General features: G+C 44.5%; 1 protein-coding gene across 1 annotated transcript in view; it reads left to right on the forward strand.

Annotated features, from left to right (window-relative positions):
- Positions 1-292: 292 nt before the first annotated feature.
- The window catches only part of MAML3 (mastermind like transcriptional coactivator 3), a 396,601-nt gene continuing 375,765 nt past the window's right edge, over positions 293-21,128 (forward strand). The window contains exon 1 of the mRNA XM_044912880.1: positions 293-1,573. Coding sequence (XP_044768815.1) covers positions 1,103-1,573 — 471 coding nt within the window. The 5' untranslated portion in view covers positions 293-1,102. The remainder of the gene's footprint in view (positions 1,574-21,128) is intronic.

Genomic DNA, 21,128 nt, shown 5'->3' on the forward strand with positions numbered 1-21,128 from the left:
CAGCTCGGCATCCAGTCAGGGTAGTAGTGAGGTTGGGGGCGTGGAGGGGCGGGGAGGGCGAGGCGAGGGAGGCGGGAGCCGTGTGCCGGTGCGTGCGCGCCCGCTCCTGCCGGGTGAGAGTCCGGGCCGGGTTTTGCGCCGTGTCCCCCGGCTTGTCTCACGGCCTCCAGCCGCCGCCGCTGCCGTGTTTACTGAGCTCGCGCGTCCTGATATCACTCCGCTGGCATGGAGGAGGAGGAGGAGGTGGAGGAGCGAGAGGAGGAGGAGGAGGAGGCGGCGGCGGCGGCGGCGGCGGCGGCGGCGGCGGCGGCGGCGGCGGCGAGCAGTTGATCATTGTGATGGTGGCAGGAGCAGCGGCGGCAGCGGCAGCCCAGCCGAGCGTTAGGGGCTGCTCTCCGCGCGGCGTTTTGCAAAGGACTTCACCGATCTACTTTTGCAGTCGCCTCGGACTGTCCATGTGTTTACTTCCCCCAGCCCGAGGATTCGATATCTAGGTTCCTGTGAAATGCAACTGAGCAGCCAAAGTACTTTGAGAACACGGGGCGGCATAAACACCAAAACTTTTTTGTGGAAGGAAAATGCAATAAGCAAGCTTGCCGTTTTCCGATGCGGTGTGGAGTGAGTGTGTGTCGCGCGTGTCCGCACTGGAGGCATATGCTTGTGTGTGTACATGGGGTGTATTTTTCGGTACGTAGGGAGAAAATGCTTGCCAACCACCGGAAATCTCCTGGAATTTATTAGAAAATAATGGATTATAAAAAGAAGGCAGGAGAGGAGCGGATCTCCCCTTGAGTTGCAACCCGATTTGCTGCTGGCTCAGTTTGTTGTGATTCTTTTTGTTGATAGGTGTCTGATGGTATTCTGATAACACCCCCCCTTTTTTCCCCTCGAGCTTTACAGTTTAAAAAAAGGAAACAAAAAAAAACCCACCCCAAAATCTCTCCCCCTTTTTTTCGCCCCGTCGGGATCGCTGTTTCCATCCATGTGCTTGCGTCTCCCCCGCGTTCCACTTAAACTATTTTAATTCTTGGACCCAAGGAGGAGGCTGATAGGGGGGTGGATAAAAAAAAGTTCTTCCAAAATAGTGTGCCCGGGGAGCAGGATGGGGGATTTCGCAGCCCCCGCTGCTGCCGCGAATGGCAGTAGTATTTGCATCAACAGTAGCCTGAACAGCAGCCTCGGCGGGGCCGGGATCGGTGTGAATAATACTCCCAATAGTACTCCCGCTGCTCCGAGTAGCAATCACCCCGCTGCCGGCTGCGGCGGCGGCGGCTCCGGGGGCCCCGGTGGCGGCTCAGCGGCGGTCCCCAAGCACAGCACCGTGGTGGAGCGGCTCCGCCAGCGCATCGAGGGCTGCCGGCGGCACCACGTCAACTGCGAGAACAGGTATCAGCAGGCTCAGGTGGAGCAGCTGGAGCTGGAGCGCCGGGACACCGTGAGCCTCTACCAGCGGACCCTGGAGCAGAGGGCCAAGAAATCGGGCGCCGGCACGGGCAAGCAGCAGCACCAGAGCAAACCCCAGCAAGATGCGGAGGCTGCCTCGGCGGAGCAGAGGAACCACACGCTGATCATGGTGAGGGCGCACTGGCAGCAGGCGTGGGGCGCGCGCGTGGGGGGGGGGGGGGGGGCCTTTTTCACGGGGGGGGAGGGGGGGTGGGGGGGGGGGGGGCGTGGAGCTTCTTACATGGGGGGAACGGGTGTCTGATTTGCACGGTGGCGAGATGGGCTGAAGCCGAAGGGTTAACATCAACTTTTCTGAGGGAAAAGCTGCCGTCGTCGCTACCTGTTAATCTGTCAGGGTTGTCAGATTTGGGGAAGAGGGGGCGAGAGGGGAGAAGCCAGTCACGACTGCGAGGGGCGGAGGGAGCCTGGAGGAGAGCCGGAGTGAGGCACTGGAAAAGTTTTCCCCCCCTCTCCCTTTCTTAGATACGGATTTGAAAGAGAGTGAACCCAGAGTTGAAACCTCGCTCCTCCTCTTCACGACTCTCCACCCCACCCCTTGCCGTGCCGCTTCGCCTTTCCAGACCCGTCCCCCTTCGCCCACCCCTCTCAGCACATCCGCCGGGTGCAGGGAGAAATTGATGCTGTCGCAGATTCTGGGCGGGCACCAGGCCCTCAACCCCTGGGGCGGGGGGAGGGAGAGGTTCTCGCCTCCTCTCCCTAGCTCACCCCCTTTGGGCTGAGAAAGTCTGGGAGTTTTGTGAATGAACTTTGAAGTGGGTGAGAAGCGAGCGAGGGTGGCTGCGCGCGCGCGTTCGCGGGAGCGCGCGCGGATGCGGGGCGCGGGTGCGCTCTCTCGCCGCTAGAGCCCCGAGGCTGGCCCGGCAGGTGGAGCGGCCGGGAGGGTCCAGGGGAGAGCGGCCTGGCGGGTGTTAGCAAGGGAGAGCTAGGCCCCCGGCCTGTAGCCAGGGTCCCGACCACGCAACTCCGCTGGGAATTCTTTCTCCTCCTCCTATTAAACTTGCTTGCACCGAGCCGGCTTCAGCCTCCACCCCGCTCCCCGCCAACTTTCCAAGCTGGTCTAAAAAGCCCGGAGGAGTGGAAGGTAGCAGGGAGGTGAAAGAGGCTTAAATGGCTGGGTGGGTGGGTTCGAGGTAGATGAGCAGCCAATGGCTTAACTTCTCGCGGAGGAAGGGGCAGTTCCCACCCCCTAACCCTGAGGGTAGAATCCTTTCTCTTATCTCCTCTCTCCGGTTCTTTTGCTTTCCTTTCTGGGTGGGGGTGGGGGGGGAGGCCGGAAGCTTGGGAAAGGTGTCTGCAGCCCCCTTCCCCCACCGCGCCTCCGGGCTTAGGGCTGCGCGTGTGTGCGGCGTGGGCCGGGCTGTGGGAATCTAGGAGCACGGCCCGGCCGCGCGCGGTCCCCCTTTTCCTTTGCCGACCGCCCCTCGATCGGCCGCGCAGCGCCCGGCGCGGGCGGCCCCCTCAGTATGCGCTTTATACATCGCGCACATCCCGGGTCTGGGAGTCCTCGGCGCCGAGGGTGGTGCCAGTGCGGCCGCGGGCTTTCGCCCGGCACTCTGGCCGGCGCTCCGTGACAAAGAGCCGGCTAGGGGGAGGGGAAGAGGAGAGGCCGCAGCGCTCGCTCCCCACTCTCTCCACCTCCCCCCACCCCGCACGTGAAGAGGAACAATTTGTTTATCTTGGGCTTCAGGAATCCTTCCCTCCTCCCCGTTCTCCGAGGCCGCCCAGCCCCTCCTCCCCACCCTCCTCGGCGCGATCCTGCCCAGTCCCGCCGGCTGCACCTTCCCTCCTCCCCCTCCTCTTCCTCCTCCTACATCCCTCTAGCCCGCCTTCCTCCTCCCTCTCGGTGCGTGGCCGTGGGGGGGGAGGGAGCGGGAGGCGCTTTGTCCGCCTGGCGGCCCGGCTCTGCCCCCGAGGCCGCCCGGCTGGGAGGGGCGCTGCGCCCCGCGGTCCTGCCTCCTCCGCCCGGGCCGCCCGCGCCCCGCGCGCCCCACACTCCCCAGCCCCCGATCCTGCCCCGAGCGTGAAGAAGAGGCGGACTCTGTTTAGAGGAAGAACGCCTGTCACCGGAGTCAGGGAGGGAGGTTCTGGCTTTACAAACAGGAAGCCGAAAGCCACTGACACACTGTAGCTTTTCCGATTGTACCCGGAGGCGGGGCCGGACCTGCATCTCGACCGTATCTCGCTTGCCCTTCTCCTACCTATTTCTCTCCCAGTCCGCGTGGTCTCCCTCTCCCCGCCCCCTCGCGCCCTTCCACATATGGGGAGACTCACTTTGTGAACCTAAGACTGAAGTAGAATTTGAAAGGCGCTGGCAGTTTCATGCCTGCCTGCTCCACCCCCTCTTTTCATGTGTACACCCCACACGCACGAATTGCGTAAAAATAGGCTTTTTTTTTTTCTTTTTTCCGTGAGGCTCCAAAATCTCAGCACCACGCAATTTCTCCCGACCTTTCGGGATGGAGGACTGCGGTGGCGTTACCTCGCCAGCTGGGCAACGCTGGAACAAAAGCCAGTACCCTTCCCGGTGCCCGGTCGCTTTTGATCGCAGGCGAGAGCAGTAGAGTTAGCGGCCAGAAAGTTTTCATGTTTGGGTTAGGTTCTCTCGAGGCTGCCCTGTGGGCCTTCGGAAGGGGAGAGGGAGCCCTCGGGGTGTGCGCGCCCGGGTTATAACACACCCGCAGGTGGAAGGAAGTCGAAGATCCTGACGTTACCTGGAAGGAGGTAGCAAGCTCAAGCCAGAGCTTACTTTTGAAAATGCAAAGACAATGCTTACTTGAATGGAGGAGACATAAGCTGTAAATAGAGTGAATCCCAGCTTAGCAAGTTAACAGACTTGAAAAATGATTGCCTGAAAAATAGCATTTGTCTGTCAATTTTGTGACAATTTAGCCCATTGATTAGATTGACGTAAATGCCAAGGCTATGTACGGAACAGTATATTCTAGCTTCAACTGTTTTTCACATATACATCTCCCATTGATATCAGTGGGAAGTATGTGTGATGAGTGTAATGAAAATAAACAGCCTTAATTCTTAAGCAAAGAGTTGCATGTAAAAAAAAGAGTTGCATGTACATTCTATGTACCACAAAAAGGAAAGAAAATAACATCATTCTTGATAAGCTATTTTTTCTTTAAAAATAATTAGTTTAAAAATTCACATTGGCCCTTGAAATGAAAGAGTACTTTAACTTAGTCTATATATGAGATAAAATTTTGGAAGCAGAGGTTGCCAAAAAAAATGTTGAATTTTCATTTTCTTGACTTGGCGGCTGGATTATAGTTGGGCTCTGGTGGGGCACAGAGCAATTACATTTAGTTCTCAGATTGGGCTGTCTATCTGGAAAACCCCAAAGAAAAGCAATAATCAAGCAGAGCCAAATAATAATAATGGTGATGATAAAAATAAAGATGAATAGGATTCTTTTCTGTTTTATTGCTATTGTTGACCTTCTTAGGGCCAGTATGTCCAAAGTACTAAATATAGATTAGTTCTCTTTCTGCCTGGTTTGGGTTAAGGAGGCAGTCTAATCAGTTCTTTACCTCTTTTGATTTGTTTTCTTATCTTATACATTTTTAGGCACAGGCATGAAAACAAAAAAATAAACAAGCAAACAAAAAGCAGGATGGGTGAAGTGAAATAGAAATCTTCCTTGGTTCCAGGCTTCTAGAAGGAGCCTAGGTTTTGTGTGTATTTCTAATAGCCCTGCCTGTTAAGAGACCAGGGAGCTCAAAAAGGCCTCTGTTTGAAGCTGCAGTATCTCAGGTGAAAGGTAATTTCTGGACATGTCAGTCAAATGACATTTACCCATTCTGCCCAACACACTTGCACTTTGTTTGTATAGAAGGGTTTGTCCCTCAAAGAGTTGTTGGTGAGAACTATTGATTTCACTTATTAAAGAGTCTCAGGTAAAAAGGTGTCTTTTCCTAAAATAGTTTTAATTATTTGTGGTAACAAGAGACATTGTTCATTCTCTGTACATGGAACTGAAGGCCTGGTTAAAATTCTAAGGTAAACTCCAATTGACACAGATTCATTTTCAAGTCAAAGATAGATTGACTTGACAGAGGTGTAATCATTCAGGCACACCAAAAAGCATGACAGTGCAGTCTTCAGAATTTCAAGATGGTGGTAGCCTTACTTGACCTGGTTCAGTCCTGTGTGTTCATGACTTTTTCACTCTGTTAGTGCCATTATAACTTTCAAAGTGTGCTTAATTTTTACGGAGTTTACAGACTGCATAAATCTGTGTGGTTCTTGCTCTGAAGAGTTTATCACATAAAATTCAATTGATAATAAACTTATTAATTACTGAGTATTAGAGAAAACAGCAACCTATCCAGAATTTTCTCATCCATTCCTGGAACAGATCCAGGAAATGTCAACATATTAGTCCAGTGCTAAACCTCCTTATAAATGAATCTGGTTTCCCATTTCTTATCCTGTTGAAGGTAGATTACTGGCTCTGTATCCAGGTTTTTTGGCAGGCTTGTAATGTCAAACCATTTCTAAATCTTTCATAGGAACGTTTTCATTGGCTTATCCTGTTCTGCTATCCTGGGTGATAGGATTGACAGTTGCTTCTTGAGAAGCTTTCCATAGCCTACACAGGGTGTGCCTTAAGTTTGTGAAAAACTTTCTGGAATTTCATTGCCCTGTGCTTCACAAGTGTTGTCTTTTAATTCTTAAGAAACATTTTTTTTTTTTAAAGCTCCAATACATATCTAATTATATTATTTATGTTCTTTGGTGGTGGTGCATTTTATTTAGTACTGGGCAGCTAGAGATCAGAAACGTAGAAGCACATTTAGTTAATGATTAATCATAATCTACAAAATGCTCTCCAGGCTGAGTTCCTTCCCAGGGAAAGCTGAGTTTTCAGGCAGGTGGTATATTTGATACTTTCCATCCTGACTCATTAGAATTATAAGGGCAAGTTTTAGAATCTTTGTAGGTTTGTGTTACCTGAAATGAGGAAAATAAACAGTCCAGGTATATGGTTTACTGACATTTCTGTAAGAAGAAAGATGAGAATTTTAAACATTAAAATAGAGTTATATAGAGTCATTACATAAATACCTGAGACCAATAGCGAACTGTTATTAAAGAGGTTTCCTGACGGAGCTCTTCCATTGGTTGACATAGGGGGGTATCTCTCCCTCTTTCTCATCTTAGTGGTACTGCCGTACAAGGAATCCAGTATAATAAACCATTTTGCACATCACATAGTAATTCTTGGACACATTTGAAGTACTTATATATTATTTAATAGCATGGAATTTTATTTGTGATTAGTGCTCTGTGTTTGTTAACAGTTCTGTACTGTGTTCTTGAGCTTAAGATGGCTAAATTCTGTCATCTTTTCCACATTACTCATTATAGAGAACTGTGAAATCAACCAGACATCAAAATCTCATAAAGAGGAACATATTTAAAACTCAATCCCATGATTTTTATAATATCTGCCTTTTAACTCTCCCAAATAGCTTTGCATTTTTTCACTCTATTAATCAGAGGCTGTTTATCCAGTTTTCAGACCCTGTAGCTGCTTGCTTTGTTTTTTCTTCCCCTCCTGCTGCCAACCTTTTGGTCTTTTCAATGACCTTTAGCACCTTTACCAAAGAGTGGGAAGAAGCAATAAGAAGAGAAATTTAATTTCAGGGCTTCCTCCTCTCATAACTAATGAAACTATTGGGGAGGATGCCAATTATTTTGGATTAATTATGGATTTGATTTTGTATACCATTTGCTCTTCCTTAGCACAAATAATAGAGAATAGACTGAATTTTAAAATTTCAGTTCATTCGTTCAGCAGTATTGGTACATAGGTCATAGTGCTTCATAGAAGTTAAAATGCTAAATCACACTCTTGCATCCAAGACTGAGTATATACTTTGTAGGTGTTTCAGTATTATTCTAGCGAGGTTTAAGGGGGATAACCAGTTTTTATTTGTTTGTTTGTTTTTCAATCAGCATTAGGGTTGATGCCAGTGACTTCTCAACAGCTTCGGGCTGAGTTATGTCCCCTTCTCCTGACATTTTAAGTAAAATAATATGCTTTACTTTCCTGTTGTTTGAAACTAAGTTGACAATGGTTTCTGTTTGTTTTAACAAAGCTGATTTACAGATGACTGCTCCAAAGTTATAGGATCCCCCAAATTAAATTTCATTAAAAATACAGCATGCTTTTCAGACAGACACATTCCAAAAATTCATTATTCATGTTTGTGAGTTGGCAATGTAGCTTCTGGAAAATCAGCTATCACTGAGAACTGATTAATTCTCCTAACTTAAAAGCAAAACAAAACAAAAAACTCTTGTTTAAACCTAGGAAAACTTAAAGAACTAAACAAATAAGGTTGGATGAAATTATTTAGAGGATGGAGTTGAGAGCTTGCTGTATAAAAAATACTTAAAGATCATAGTTCCATTTAATGGATCAGAGAAGGGACACAACTTCCCCCCCCCCCTCCCCGCTTAAGTCTACCTGGTTGTTCCATCTGTTAAAAGGTTGAGGAGCTTTTGAGTTGTGGATAAGCAAGTCCATTTGGGAAAGAAGCACAGCATTCCCTTAGGGCCACATAACACGTGCATAGAAAAAGGAAGTTACTGCTATGGTTCAGGTTTTTTTAAGGCAAGCTGTGTGTACTATTTTTGGGGGAATTTAATAAAAATCTCAAAAGGCTTGCAGTACTTACTCTGACAAAAGGAAAGTGATTCCTTAAGAATAATTTAGACACGGGGCGCCTGGGAGGCTCAGTCGTTAAAAATCTGCCTTCGGCTCAGGTCGTGGTCCCAGGGCCCTGGGATCGAGCCCCGCATTGGACTCCCTGCTAGGCGGGAAGCCTGCTTCTCCCTCTCCCACTCCCCCTGCTTGTGTTCCCTCTCACTGTGTCTCTCTCTGTCAAATAAATAAATAAAATCTTAAAAAAAAAAAAAAAAAGAAGAATTTAGACACTTCTTTTTAATTATATTGGGCCTCCCATTGGTTGGAATGACCTTTATGCTAAAGTAGGATCTTTTAAAATACAAATAACGAATATTCATCCTCCTTAGCAATGAATGGCTTAACCACTGTACAAAACTGGAGTGAAATATTTAATTTTTTAACTAACAGCCTCCAGAATTTCCTTTCTAATTCTTTAAATCTCCACCCTGTTGGGTAGAATCTGGTTGTGTAATGTTTCATGTTGTGGACCCTTCAGCCCTCAACTATATAGGCGATTATGTGTGCATGTGAAGACGTTGTTAGGATACATTACTGTATATCTCTTCTCCCCTCTCACAATATCTTTCAACACCTCCAGAAAACTCATATCTGGACAGAGGCTCCTTTCCCTTCAAAGGAAAAGGCTGAAGTGCTGTGAGTCTGTTTGTGCGGATTCAACCTGGGTTGTAACCCTGACTCAAAAGGATTGCACGGCTCTAAGAGACAAGCTCTGCCAGTGCCCTTTATTCTCACAGTGGTTGGTTATTTTTCTTTTCTTTGATTGTTTGTTAGATGCTGAAAGCAGCTCAGTGATTGAGAGTGAATCTAAAGGGATTGGTTCCCAGGAAAGGGCTTTAAGGAACTGAGGCAAAAGGGGCTGAAGATTTTGGAGGCATCACCTGGAATGGATGGCAAGGGGGAGAAACGAGAGATGATCAGTTTTGCTCATTTGTGGTAAGCAGACAGTGTCCTGGTGTCTTGGGAGCTTACAGACGTGAAGTGTGCTTTTAGTCTATTCTGAACCTTCAGACCTTACAAAAACTCAAATATATATGTTTTCAAGAGCCAATGGCCATATTGTTTGTATATGGAAAAAATCACGTTCCTAAAATATTTTCATGCTTTCTTAAATGATTACTACTGCCATTGGATAGATTTACTACTTACAGGATTCCTTTAAGTCAGTGATTTTTAAATCGGTGGAGATTTTGCTCCCTTCCCCTCCCTGGGAACATTTGGCAATGTTGGGAGACATTTTTGGTTGTCACACTGGAGGGACGCTACTGCGGTCCAGTGTGTAGAAGCCAGGAATGAAGCTAAATATCTTACACTGTGCCCACAGTACCTGGTCCAAAATATCAGTGTTGCTGCTCTTGAGAAACCCTGCTTTAAATAAGGAGCTCCCCTAGGATGTTGAAAATACACAGTGTGGCTTTATTCACAGCTTTTCAAAAACACTCTTATTACTTAAGGAGTGGAGAAAGGAGGAGGTGCGGCAGAGGGTACCTTGGAAGGAGTTAAAGGGCCGCTGTGCTGCGTGTCCGCTCCAGCCACGTGACCATCCGACTTTTCACTTCCTGACTGTCCGCCTCTTGTCTCCTTGCCTGGCAGAAGGGGAACAGTGATCATTTATTTGTACCTCACAGAGTGATTGTTAGGCCCCAATGAATGAATATATATATATATGTAAGAGTCCCAAAGACTTTATGGCGCTCTGCTAATGCTAGGCCTATTTTTATGAGTTACTTGCACGTCACTTAATTGTTCGCCTCCTGTGCGGGTGCAGACGTAAAAGTTGAGTCGTTGGAGGCTTGTTTCACTCAGGCATAAGCCAACATCTAATGACTAGGTATTGAGCAACTGCTACATCTTCAACACGATTCCTAGGCACTGGGGATACCGTGGTGAAAGGGGCATCCTTGCTCTCATTGGATGCACACTGCAGGACATGGTTTCCTGGTTCGGATTAGCTGTTTGAAATGGTTTTGTGGTTTTATGAGAACACGTTAATGGAAGTCATTAATAAACTAATGCTTAGGAAAATCCTAGAGTGCTAAATGCTTTGTATCTTCTTGCAAGCTTTCTGTGGCTATGGTTTTCTTGCATTGTTTTCTGTATTTCATTATTTTTCAAATGAAACCTCTTTGTGTGGGGAGAGGATTTATTGGTGTGGTGGGGAATAAGATTAAGGTTGTTAAAAAAGAGGCAGGTGATCATCTTTCTTTCCTTTTTTTGACTAGGTGACACTTGTAGCACCATGATCACGGCTTGACATCAAGCTTTTAGAGGAAATTAGACAAAGAAGAGAACATTTAGAGAGAAGCAGGCAGGAAGGTGCAAGGACTTGAAACCATGTCATATGAAAGACAGTTGGAAGACCTGGAGGTGTTTAGTCTGACTTAGAGGGTATGATAGCTTTCTTAAAGTATTTGAAGGGCTGTCAAGTGAAGAAAGGATTAGATGTGCTCTTTATGGCCTCAAGGGGATAAAGTTAGGATCAGTGGTTGGTGGTTATTAGGAGTCAGGTTTGGTTTGATATTAAAAAAAACACAATTATATCAAAATTAAACCTGTTCAAAGATGAAATGGGCTGTCTTGATGAGTGAAAATGTTCAGCAAAAGTTGTTCAGTTGGCTAAGTGTTGGAGAAGGGGTTATGACATCTTTTTTTTTTTTAAGGTTTATTTATTTGAGAGAGCACACGCACGTGCACACGAGTGCATGGGGGGAGGGCAGAGGGAGAGAGAATCTTAAGCGGACTCTGAGCTAGGCATGGAGCCCGACACGGGGCTCGGTCTCATGACCCTGAGATCATGGCCTGAGCAGAAACTAAGTCAGGCACTAAACACCTGTGCCACCCAGGTGCCCCATGACATCTTTTTAAAATTATAAAACTTTTCAACAATATAGAAATAAAATACCAGTTAGTGAGGACAGAGATTTTGTCTCTTTATTCATCTTCATATCATCATGACTAGAAAAAGACCTACTGTACATAGGAAGAACCCAAAATATGTGTTGAATAAATTGCTAAGTGAAAGTAGTTTAAGAAGTGACTTAATTCTTCTCCTTCATGTTACCCCCTTCTCAGAAGTGACCATGGTTTATAATATCTCTCTCCAGACCTTCTTCTGTTCACTTACATATATACTATATATTGTATATCATCACATGTTAGCTTTTTTCTACACAAATGGAATCGTACATATGGTTCTGAGATACACTTTTTCCACATAATATGTTTTGAAGATCTGTCCAAGTCATTACATATAAATATATGTAACATTACATATATATGTATATATATATATATCAGTTCATTCTTTTTAACTGTTATATAGCATTCCATAATATAAATGTTCCATAATTTATTAAATGATCCTCTATTGATAGACACTCTTATAGTTTCTCAATTTCTGCCAATTAAACGTTACAGCAATGAACATCCTTATTCATATATTCCTTATACATATGTGAGCATTTCTGTAGCACAGATTTGGATTTCTTTCTATATATGTAATATGTATAAAGAAAAGGTTGACCAAAAAAAACACTTTTAATCTAATATGGTTTAATATAGCACCTGAATCTTATTATAACCCATTTTAGAGCAAATGATAATTGTGTTTCCTCAAAAATACAGCTTCAAAAAAAAAGTGTCAACTCTAGTAACTGGTGCTGGTCTTTGCAGTCTAGGGTGAACATTGTTAGTTTTTAAAGCTTGGGTATCTGGCAACGTATCTTATAGGAATGACTTTCCTTCTTTTCATCTGGTCCTGAAGAGGAAGTTAGTAGGAGTCTAGTTAACCAGTATCTGTTCATGCTGTGAAAGTGGGAAATTCACTTTCTTGAATGAGATTGTAGTTCTCTCTACCTTTCCCGAGCTTTGTGTTTCACCGACCCGTGTGGCTTCATTTGTAAAATGTATTTCACTTGGTGCTCTAGTACCTGGGGTACCAATGGGAGCGGGTTTGAGTGGTCGTAAAAATCTAAGGTCTGTGAGTTGCCACTTCCTACAGGTTAAATTACCCTGACTAATCCAGTCATCTGTGTAACATGGTAATAACAACCTGCTGACCGGGCCAACTGTAGAAAATGCATCAAAATGGACTTGCCTCGACAGTCACCTTATAGCGTTTGTTTAGACAGTGAGAAGTCCTATCAGTTTTCATCATACATGTATGCTGAAATGGTCTCAAGACTGCCCTTGATTGGAGTTCTTGGTCATTTTGATTTACCTCTGGCAGAGCGGCTGCCCTACACCGAGAGGCTAATAAGTATAGTCTGTGTTTTTATATAGCTGGAGCAGTTTGGCTCCAGCATCTGGGTTCTCGGCTATAACGTTATTCTGCCTTCACCTGCCTGAAGTGTTCTTTCTTGAAAAGGTTGTGCGAATAGCTGGATTTTTGAAATAACCATGCTCTGCCAAGGAACAGTCCTTACCTACTTGACTTTCCTTTAGGTTATAGGATCAGTTTGAACAGGAGTCAAAATTAAGATACGTGGTCTCTCGCAGGGTGCTGGTCCTGCTATTTGATAATGAGGATCCCCGCTTTGCTCTCTCCTGGCCTCATATACCTCTGGCCTGTGTGTCCCTCCTTATCCTTTTTTTTTTTTTTTTTTTTTTTATCACCACCTCATGTTTCACCTTTGCCACAGGGCAGTAGGACCTGGAAGCTTGTGCCGGATGTAGGTGGCAATTACCTGAACCACAGAAATAAACCCAGGGTAGGCATGTAAGTGACTGGGGACCTGAACTTTATAGGTCGTTCTCTACCAAGTGATTTGATCAACTAGGCATTCCGTTTCAAGTTAGGACGTACATGTTGATTAGCAGCAACCATTTTCTGCCATTTAGCTGAGCCACCTAGCACCTTCGTGAGAAAACTCCCCCACAAAACTTGTGGCCAGCGAAGTTAATGCACCCGTGTGCTCGGTGCAGACTTTAGGGAAGGGCGCTTCAGCCTAAAGACAGCTAGATAGCTTCTGTTCCCACAGCTTAAATCGCATGAGTTAGTAATGTATGTAAAATATGAACCTTGCTCCTAATCTTCTAACCAGGCCATCCAATATGATAAACCTACGAGTTCCTTACTGTTGCTGTTCTGGTCAGACAATAAAATTTCAACCTCTCACTTTTGCTGCCGACAGTCAGGTTTAGTTTTGCTAGTCTTCGGTCCCTCTGAGGAGTATCGTACTTTTTTCGTGTTTGCTTCTGAATATTCCTGGATCTGTTTCTTTCATTTCTAGCACTAGAACATTTTCTCTTAGGGATGACTTTCACCTATGCACAAGGTGAACAACTACCTTGCATTTTGCACGAAGTATAACATTTACCTTTATATTGATTGTAGTCAAGTAAATGGTTATATGTTTTGAATATTGGTTATTTCATAGCTATCTGATTATATTATTAAATAAAACCTGTTTCCCAAAGGCTATTGAGATCACACCTATGTTGTAGTAAACTTCTGATTTCTAATTCCTTTGGAAAGCATTTTCTTATTTCCAGCTGAAAGGGTCCAGAGATGATTTGTAATAGGAAAGAAATGACTACAATCAATTTTTACCTTATTGTGGAGTTTTTTTTTTTCTTTAAACATATCTTAGAAAAGTATTTCAGACCTTTTGAGTTTTATTTGTTTTTTGAAGAGAGTTCAATAACTGTGGATATAAATTCATAAACAGGAGTGTTAGAGGTCAACATTCACATTAATGCAAAGAAATTTGACGCATCAAAGCTCAACAAAATTTTCTGGATGCTCAGGAAAGGAAAAGAGATAAAACTCTTGTAATAGTTTATTCTTGGGTTTTAGCTTCAGAATGTCTAAGTGATAATAATGCCAGAGTTCCCAGCGGGGGTAAAACATTCCCTTTGCCTGTTCCCATCTTCTGTTCCGGGCTCCCATTGTCCCAGTTCTAATCCACTGTGGTATTTCAGTCCATCCTCTTTCCCTGCGTCCCTCCCGTCCTGTCTGTTCATCCAGGAGAAGAGTGTGTGGCTATAGCAATGGATGCCTTTGCAAAGCATGCCGGTGGTGTTTATCTTTAATCACTTAAGGTATTTCCTCACAGTGGAGTGTGCACATCGGCACTTCGGCACCTCATGGATTGCAACATTCCCTTGCCACTTACATCCTGCCCTGGCCCTTTACCGGGAGGTTCTCTGAGGTTTGGTAAACAGAGGTGGTTTATATAAAGAAGCAACTTTCTCAGTTTAGATGTTGTTGTGGCTAAATGGTTGAAAGCGTATTTTGCAGTTTAACTAGGAATTCCTAAACGGTTTGCAGCTGCTATTGGGTTTTTAAAAAACACGTTCATTTTCTTCACTGAAGTATGGAAACAATGATTTTAGATTTGGATTTCGTGCTGCTTAATTCTCAGAAGCTATTGAAGGAATATTTGAAGAACTTGTTTGTTGTTAACAGTAAATAACCACACTCAGAAAGTATTTTTGGCAGGTTGTATGTGTTAGAGGGGAATACGTCTGGGGCCCACACCGAGCTAAGAACATGTAGTGGTAACACTGAGGGTGACCAAGTAGGATAAACTGGTGCTTTGAGGATAGGGGATATCTGGCCCTTAGGCTACTGAAATTCAAATGGGCTGTTGCTTTTTTAGTGTTTGATCCTGTTCTTAGGTTGAAAGGATTGATATGAATCATTCAGGAGCCTTTTATTAACTTTAAGTTATGGTCTCAGATTGGAATTGGAACACTCAGAAACATGGAACAGTAGTTTCAAGTAAGGGCGCTTAATGACAGTGTGTGCTTGTGAGAATTGGGTCTTGTGTCTTTGTTCCCTTCTTTGAGGCACAGGTTGTCTGTGGTACTGGTTTGGTAGGCTTCATGTTTATCTGTGGTCTGGAATGTCAAAGGATTGCAAACCTGAGAATTTTGCTTCCCTCTTTAACCTAAAGTGATGGTGTGGGAGTTTCTGGTATTGGCTCAGGGGGTGGGGACAACCATATATGGGAGAGGTAAGGGGGACTGGCTGGCTTTGGTATTTCCATCCACACTTTCTAATGCCATTCTCATTACTTTATTAACGAAGGGTGGATACTTTGAATAATTATTTATGTCTGTCTTTTCCTTCACAGTATAATGCACACTTCACTTGTTTCTTCAACTTTTCATAATATATGTGTTTATGATACACTGAAGAGCCATAAATTTGAGGAGAGAGATAATTAGCTTTGACAAACTTACAAAAATGAGACTGTAAGAGGAAGAGGCAAGAGGGTTGCTTCAGAAAAGGATTGCATTTCTGGGCTTAAGGGAAATTACCCAGATAAGAAATTCTGCAGTGTTAAAATTCACAACCATTTGGGTGGCACAGGGTATAGGAAGAAAGGAGTTATTTTGTGATTTTTAAAAATTTAAATATGTTTCATAGTTTAAACAAATCTTTTTTTTTTTAAATTCTCAAAGTAGAGTTTTTAAATGGAAAATTCAAGACTGAGTAATAAAATGGGAGGAAGAAACAGCAGCTCAGTCAGTGGTGTTAAAATTTCATGTGGTTTGCACGCCATTTACCTTTAGTCTCTTTCTTAGCGTTAGTGTGGATTGTTTTTGAGGAACCTCTGTTTCATAGCTATCTTACCTTAAAGAATAGTTTTCCTTTCACTTTGGTGGCTCATGTATTCAGGGAAGCCTTCAAGAAATATGACTCATTTAGCATTAACTTGACTTAGTAGTCCATCCTGCCCCTCCCAGTTTGGGGATCCTTTGTAAAGGGGACAATTAAATTGTCTCAATGTCTATAAGGAAGATGAGCCATGGGTTGGGTTAAGTTATTCCTACTATTGTACATTATTTTCTGTTTTCTGGATTAAAAAGAAAACTTGAAGACAGAGTGTGAGAGATTAACACCGAAAGGGAGGAGGGTAAAATTCATGTCATCTGAGGTGAGCAAGGCTCCAATAGTGCCATTATTTCAATGGCTCTTCTTCCCTGGGCCAGATCAGGCTCTCATCCACAATGGAGGCCATGATGATACAGGGGGTAAAAGGATCTATCTTGAATGTTCTTAGATATACTGGCTTAATGCTCATAAGAGAGAGAAAAGGCTTTTTAGGGGAGGTCCACCGAGAAAGAAAAGGTTTAGACAGTTCACTGTCAAGTCTACAGGATGAGTTATGTTTGGTTACTGTCAGCTCTCAGCAGCAAGGTCTCTTAGCATTGACTAGGGTCTTGCTTGATGGAAGGCTCCAAGGGAAAGAATGGGGAGAGCTGTAAGGTTTGGATTTCCCTGTAAATTGAACCCAGTGTCACTGGGAATCGCAGTGAGGAGCTCCTTTAAAATGTCCAGCTTTTTTGCTCTCCACACTCAGGAGCTGCTCCTGCTTCCCCCACCCCCTCCATTCCTATGTCTTTTGTTCCATGAATAAATATTATGTGGTTTGGTGCTCATTACTCTTTGATATGAAAAAAGGCAATTCATTAGGTTGAAAGAGGAGGGGGAGGGAGACACCATTTTTCACCCAGTGCATCAAACGCGGTTACACTGATTTGAATTCCCAGAAAAGTAATAAAACAGTGAAAATAATGATAAAACAGCTCATGGGCTGACAGCTGTGCAGCACCCGGGAACACTGAAGACAGGGCCCCGTGTTGCAGCAGGACAATATTGTGGAGCATATGGTGCCATTGCAAGCCAGTTGTTGGACTCGGTGGCCGCCTTTTGTTTGGGGGACTCTCCCAGCATTGGGTCTGTGGTAGCTCTTCAGAAACTTCTAGTCTCGTTGGCAGGAGGGCTCTTGGCCCCATGCCAGCCTTACTGTACGGTGGCTGACTCAGACCATGCGGAAAGGCTCATGCTTGGAGAGCATTCACGCCTCCTTACTTTGGTCACTAATCAAATCATTTGTTCAGCCAGTATAAATTAGGATATTTTTCCATAGCAGCCCAGTGGCTACATTACAAAAGGAAAATTTTCTACAGGAATGCCAATTAATTTTAGATGCGTTAATTCACTGGTGCTCAGTTCTTTGTGTGAGAGTGAAAATTGTTGTGTTTTATTTTAGTGCTTTTTAGACGCACTTTGCACGTTAACCTCTTCATTCTTCGGGCTAGAATAGCAAAAGCCGGAGAGTATGTTAGGGCCAGTGTTACTGCTAGAAAGGGGAGAGAGTACCCGTCTATCTAGTTTTTACAAGACCGTGCTAAAATAGGCCCTTTGCTTAGCATGGGTCTATTTTTTAAATGTGTGAAGCTGGCATGTGCGTGTGCATAAAAAGACTAATTAACTCCACTTTCCTCTGGAGGGGTCTCCTTGGCTGCCCTGTTAATGCGCTCCACGTTGGCCAGAGTGGCGCCATCATCCTGAGTCCTTTACGGCTTCAACCTCTATGTAGTCATGGTCATCCATTCTGCTTCCTTTGCTCTTGACTCTGAGGTGTGAGGAAAGATCCAGACGAGCTATACAGTCCTGGGAGAGTGGTTCCTGCAAACATAGCAGAAGGCGATTCTCAGAGAGAATCACACTCCATGAGGAAGGGCTGTAGCCTGAGCTATTGTGCTCCGTGCGTGAGAATATTTTTATTTCAGGAGCTGGAAGGAGGGAACCGATGGTGTTGGTACTCTGCTTGAAGAGCACCAAATGTCACTGTATTCTTGGTCTCTATGGGACCTTTTTTTTTTTTTGCAGGACACACTTAGGAAGTGTTGCGATGTTGGGATGAGTAAATTTCTTTTTCTCATGAGCAAATGTCATTACAAGGCCAAATCTACTGGAAAAATATACATATGTATGTATATGTATATTTATTTCTGTGATGTTCTACTAATCACTAATCAGAGATTGTATTTTCACACTGGGGCTCTGCTGGGGGAATGGATATTTCTCCAGGCCTTAGTTTTACGTTTTGATCACTGGCCTTGAAAAAATGTTTTTAAGTGGAGGAAAATAGATGTGTTCCCAATCTGCTGTAAGTGGTTATGTGCTTGCTGTAGCATTCAGGGGTTGGGAGAGTTACTGCCTGTGCCCTGGATGTGATTCAGAGCATCCAGAGGAATGATTAGGGCCCTGTTTTCTGTTTTACTTGCTGGGTTGGTTGTAGAAGCAACTTCACTGACCATCCTTTCAACCTTCCCTTGACAGTGTGTTTACACAAATCAGTCAGGGGAGAAGTATTTCTGTTTTTACTTTCCAGAGTTTCCTGAGTGAGAGGAGCAATATTTACCTTCTCTCCCTTTAAGAAATGGATCTACATTTGAGGCTTTTGTATCCTTGCCCAGAGCACTAGGGACCAACTACAATCACTCCTGGAGGCTTTATTACAACTGTCACAACCTGCCCTGAGGGAAGGCAGGTACTGAGGGCAGAAGGAATGGTTGAGAATTGGGAAGAGAGCTAGGAGGGAAAGCTGGAGAAAGGGGAGAGGTGAGGGGAAGAGATGAGACATTCCTGGGTGTTCAGAATGGGTGAAAGTTTGCATAGATGAAGTATCCTTGTTTCTGTTAGATTTGTAAATATCTTTAGGGCTATTTTATTTTTGCACCATAATATTAGATATTCTAATTATGCAGCATGTTTCTGGGAGAAGTGGGGCAACAGTGAGACCCAACTCACTTAGTAGGTCACCAAATAAGGAGGGCAAAGCAAAAGCAGGAACAGGCTCTTACCTATGTTCTACCTTGGGTACAGCTTTTTCAGTTGGGTGAAGAACCATAAATCTGAAAATCCAGCTGTGTTGTTGTGCAAACTATTAGGAAATACGATCTTCAGGGGTTATGGGGACAGTTCAATTAAAAAAAAACTTGCCCCCTAATGTGATTTGTATTATAATTATTTAATACCTAAAGGACTCTTATAATTGAATTTTAGGGTGCTTCATTTACATTCTAGCTGGTGAGAGTTAGAAATACTATCACTTTGTGGTCCTCTAATCACTGTCCCAAACATTCACAAAATGCCCTGTGATTCAATTATAAGTATCTTCTGGGGACCATGTAATTATATACTGTCTAGTTATCATTAGAAAGCACCAGGGAACGAGGAGCCAATCAGGTATCTTCAGTGGCTGGTGGTTCATAACCCTGTAATTGATAGCACAAAGTGCTTTGGGTAACATCACAAATTTTATAAGGTGGGGAGACTGATCAAGTTTTAGGGGCAGGAAAGAGTTACATACTAATTCTTAAGTTACACAAATAGGACTTTGAAGTAAAACGCTTTATTGATAAAATAATCTTAACTAACTTGACGAATAGATTTGTTGAGAGTAAATGAATAGGGAAGTCTAAACATGGAGACCAGAGGCCCTCTAGCTTAATCACACTGAGAGAAAAGGAGGAGGGTACTATTGTGTATGTGAAGTCATGTCTTCGTAAAAATAAAATTAAATAAAGAACAATACAAGAAAATATGCCACCTATAGGAAATAATTACTAGATGTGGATACCTAGTAATCTTTGGATTAAAGAATGGAGAATAAATGTTTTCACGGATGCTTGTGCAAAATCAGGAGTCTTTCTCATGCTCCTCCGAGGGGCACCCCAGAGCATTTACTTGCAGACTTCGCCTTCTTCCAGAGCTCTTTAAAGTGGTCGCCAACTCTCAACAGCAATTGCTTCTGAGTGGTGTTCAAACAACCCTGACATGAGTCCCTTGGTATATCATTATCGAGTCTCATATTTAACCTTTTTCTAATAGCCTCCCCAAAGTCCAGGGTTTTCAGCAAACACCAGAGGAAGTTATAAAAGGTGTTTTTCCCCCTCTTGACTGCAGAGCTGTGAGAAGCATAGTTATCTGGAAGTCGTCTTTGTTTTTCCTTTTTTTGTCCGACGAGAGACCAGGTAGATGTGAAAGTAAAGAGCCTTGTTGAGATAGGCCAATCTTTGTGGCAAGTGTCAACACATTAATAAGAACTTCTCTTTCTTCAGTTTTTCCTGAACCTCGTGCTTGATTAACTCTATTCTTCGAGGAAAGAGGGGCATGGGGGTACACACATTCACAGAGTGTGTGCCTCTCTTCCCATTCTCATTCCTAAGCTTGTTATTAGGGAGGCTTGCGTGCCAGTAAGAGGTCAGCTGCAGGCTGCAGAGCTGTGGACAGGCCTGAGAGCGTTGACAGTCATATTGGTGGAGGCCCCACCTTGGCACCTCCTGATGGTAAACAAACATGTTTGCTCAATTGCTGCCCAGTCTCATGACCACTGTGCCTTTAGAAGGATGTTAGTTTCTTATTACGAGAAGCAGATGGGAATGATGGCATCTCTGATGGCTTGCCTGGAAATTGGAGAGGACATCTGTGAGTTTAGGAGGGTGGGGAATACCCAGAATGTCTCATTCTGAGAGGAAGCCAGAGATGGGTGATCCAAAACATCTTCCCCTTCACTGCTTCACAACCTCGGGCCTGGTGCTGGGGCAGTGGGCTGACTGTGGATGCTCTGGCGCTCCTGTCACCACTGATGGAGGTGGGTGAGACAGGGCCTGGACAGGAGAGCTAAAAGGAAGAAGAAGGGAACAAATGAAGTAAATAAAGGCACGGACTGCTGGGGGACATTTGGATGTGGACTCTTCATTACCTATAATTGATTTTTATAGTGAGAGGGAAGGTTTCTCCACTTTTCTTGGGGATGGCTTGTGGAAATTTCATTCTGACTCTCCTTCCTGTCGTGTTACCTACTGAGGCATCTTTGTGGTTCTGCACAAATTCTGAGCAGCCTTCTGCCTTCGCACCAAATCCTTCTTGAGCAGAAGCAGCTTGTGGTTCTGTGACGGAAGTGAGGCCACCCCTTGAGGGATCTGCTCCCTTTAATCCCTTACTTAGGGAATCCCATTCTTCCCCTGATGAAGGCTCTACCATGTGCTCTCTGGGCGTGGTGCACAAGTGAATACACCAGCTTCTGGTTTCGGGGGACGCCTGCTGCTTTGGGGTTTGCCTATTCGGTAGGTTTCCTGGGCTAAATCAATGCCAGGCCAGTGACTTTCTCTGGATGGGTATATAATCTGT

This window comes from Neomonachus schauinslandi, chromosome 2, assembly GCF_002201575.2.
Source record: "Neomonachus schauinslandi chromosome 2, ASM220157v2, whole genome shotgun sequence".
NCBI classification, from domain to species: Eukaryota; Metazoa; Chordata; class Mammalia; order Carnivora; family Phocidae; genus Neomonachus; species Neomonachus schauinslandi.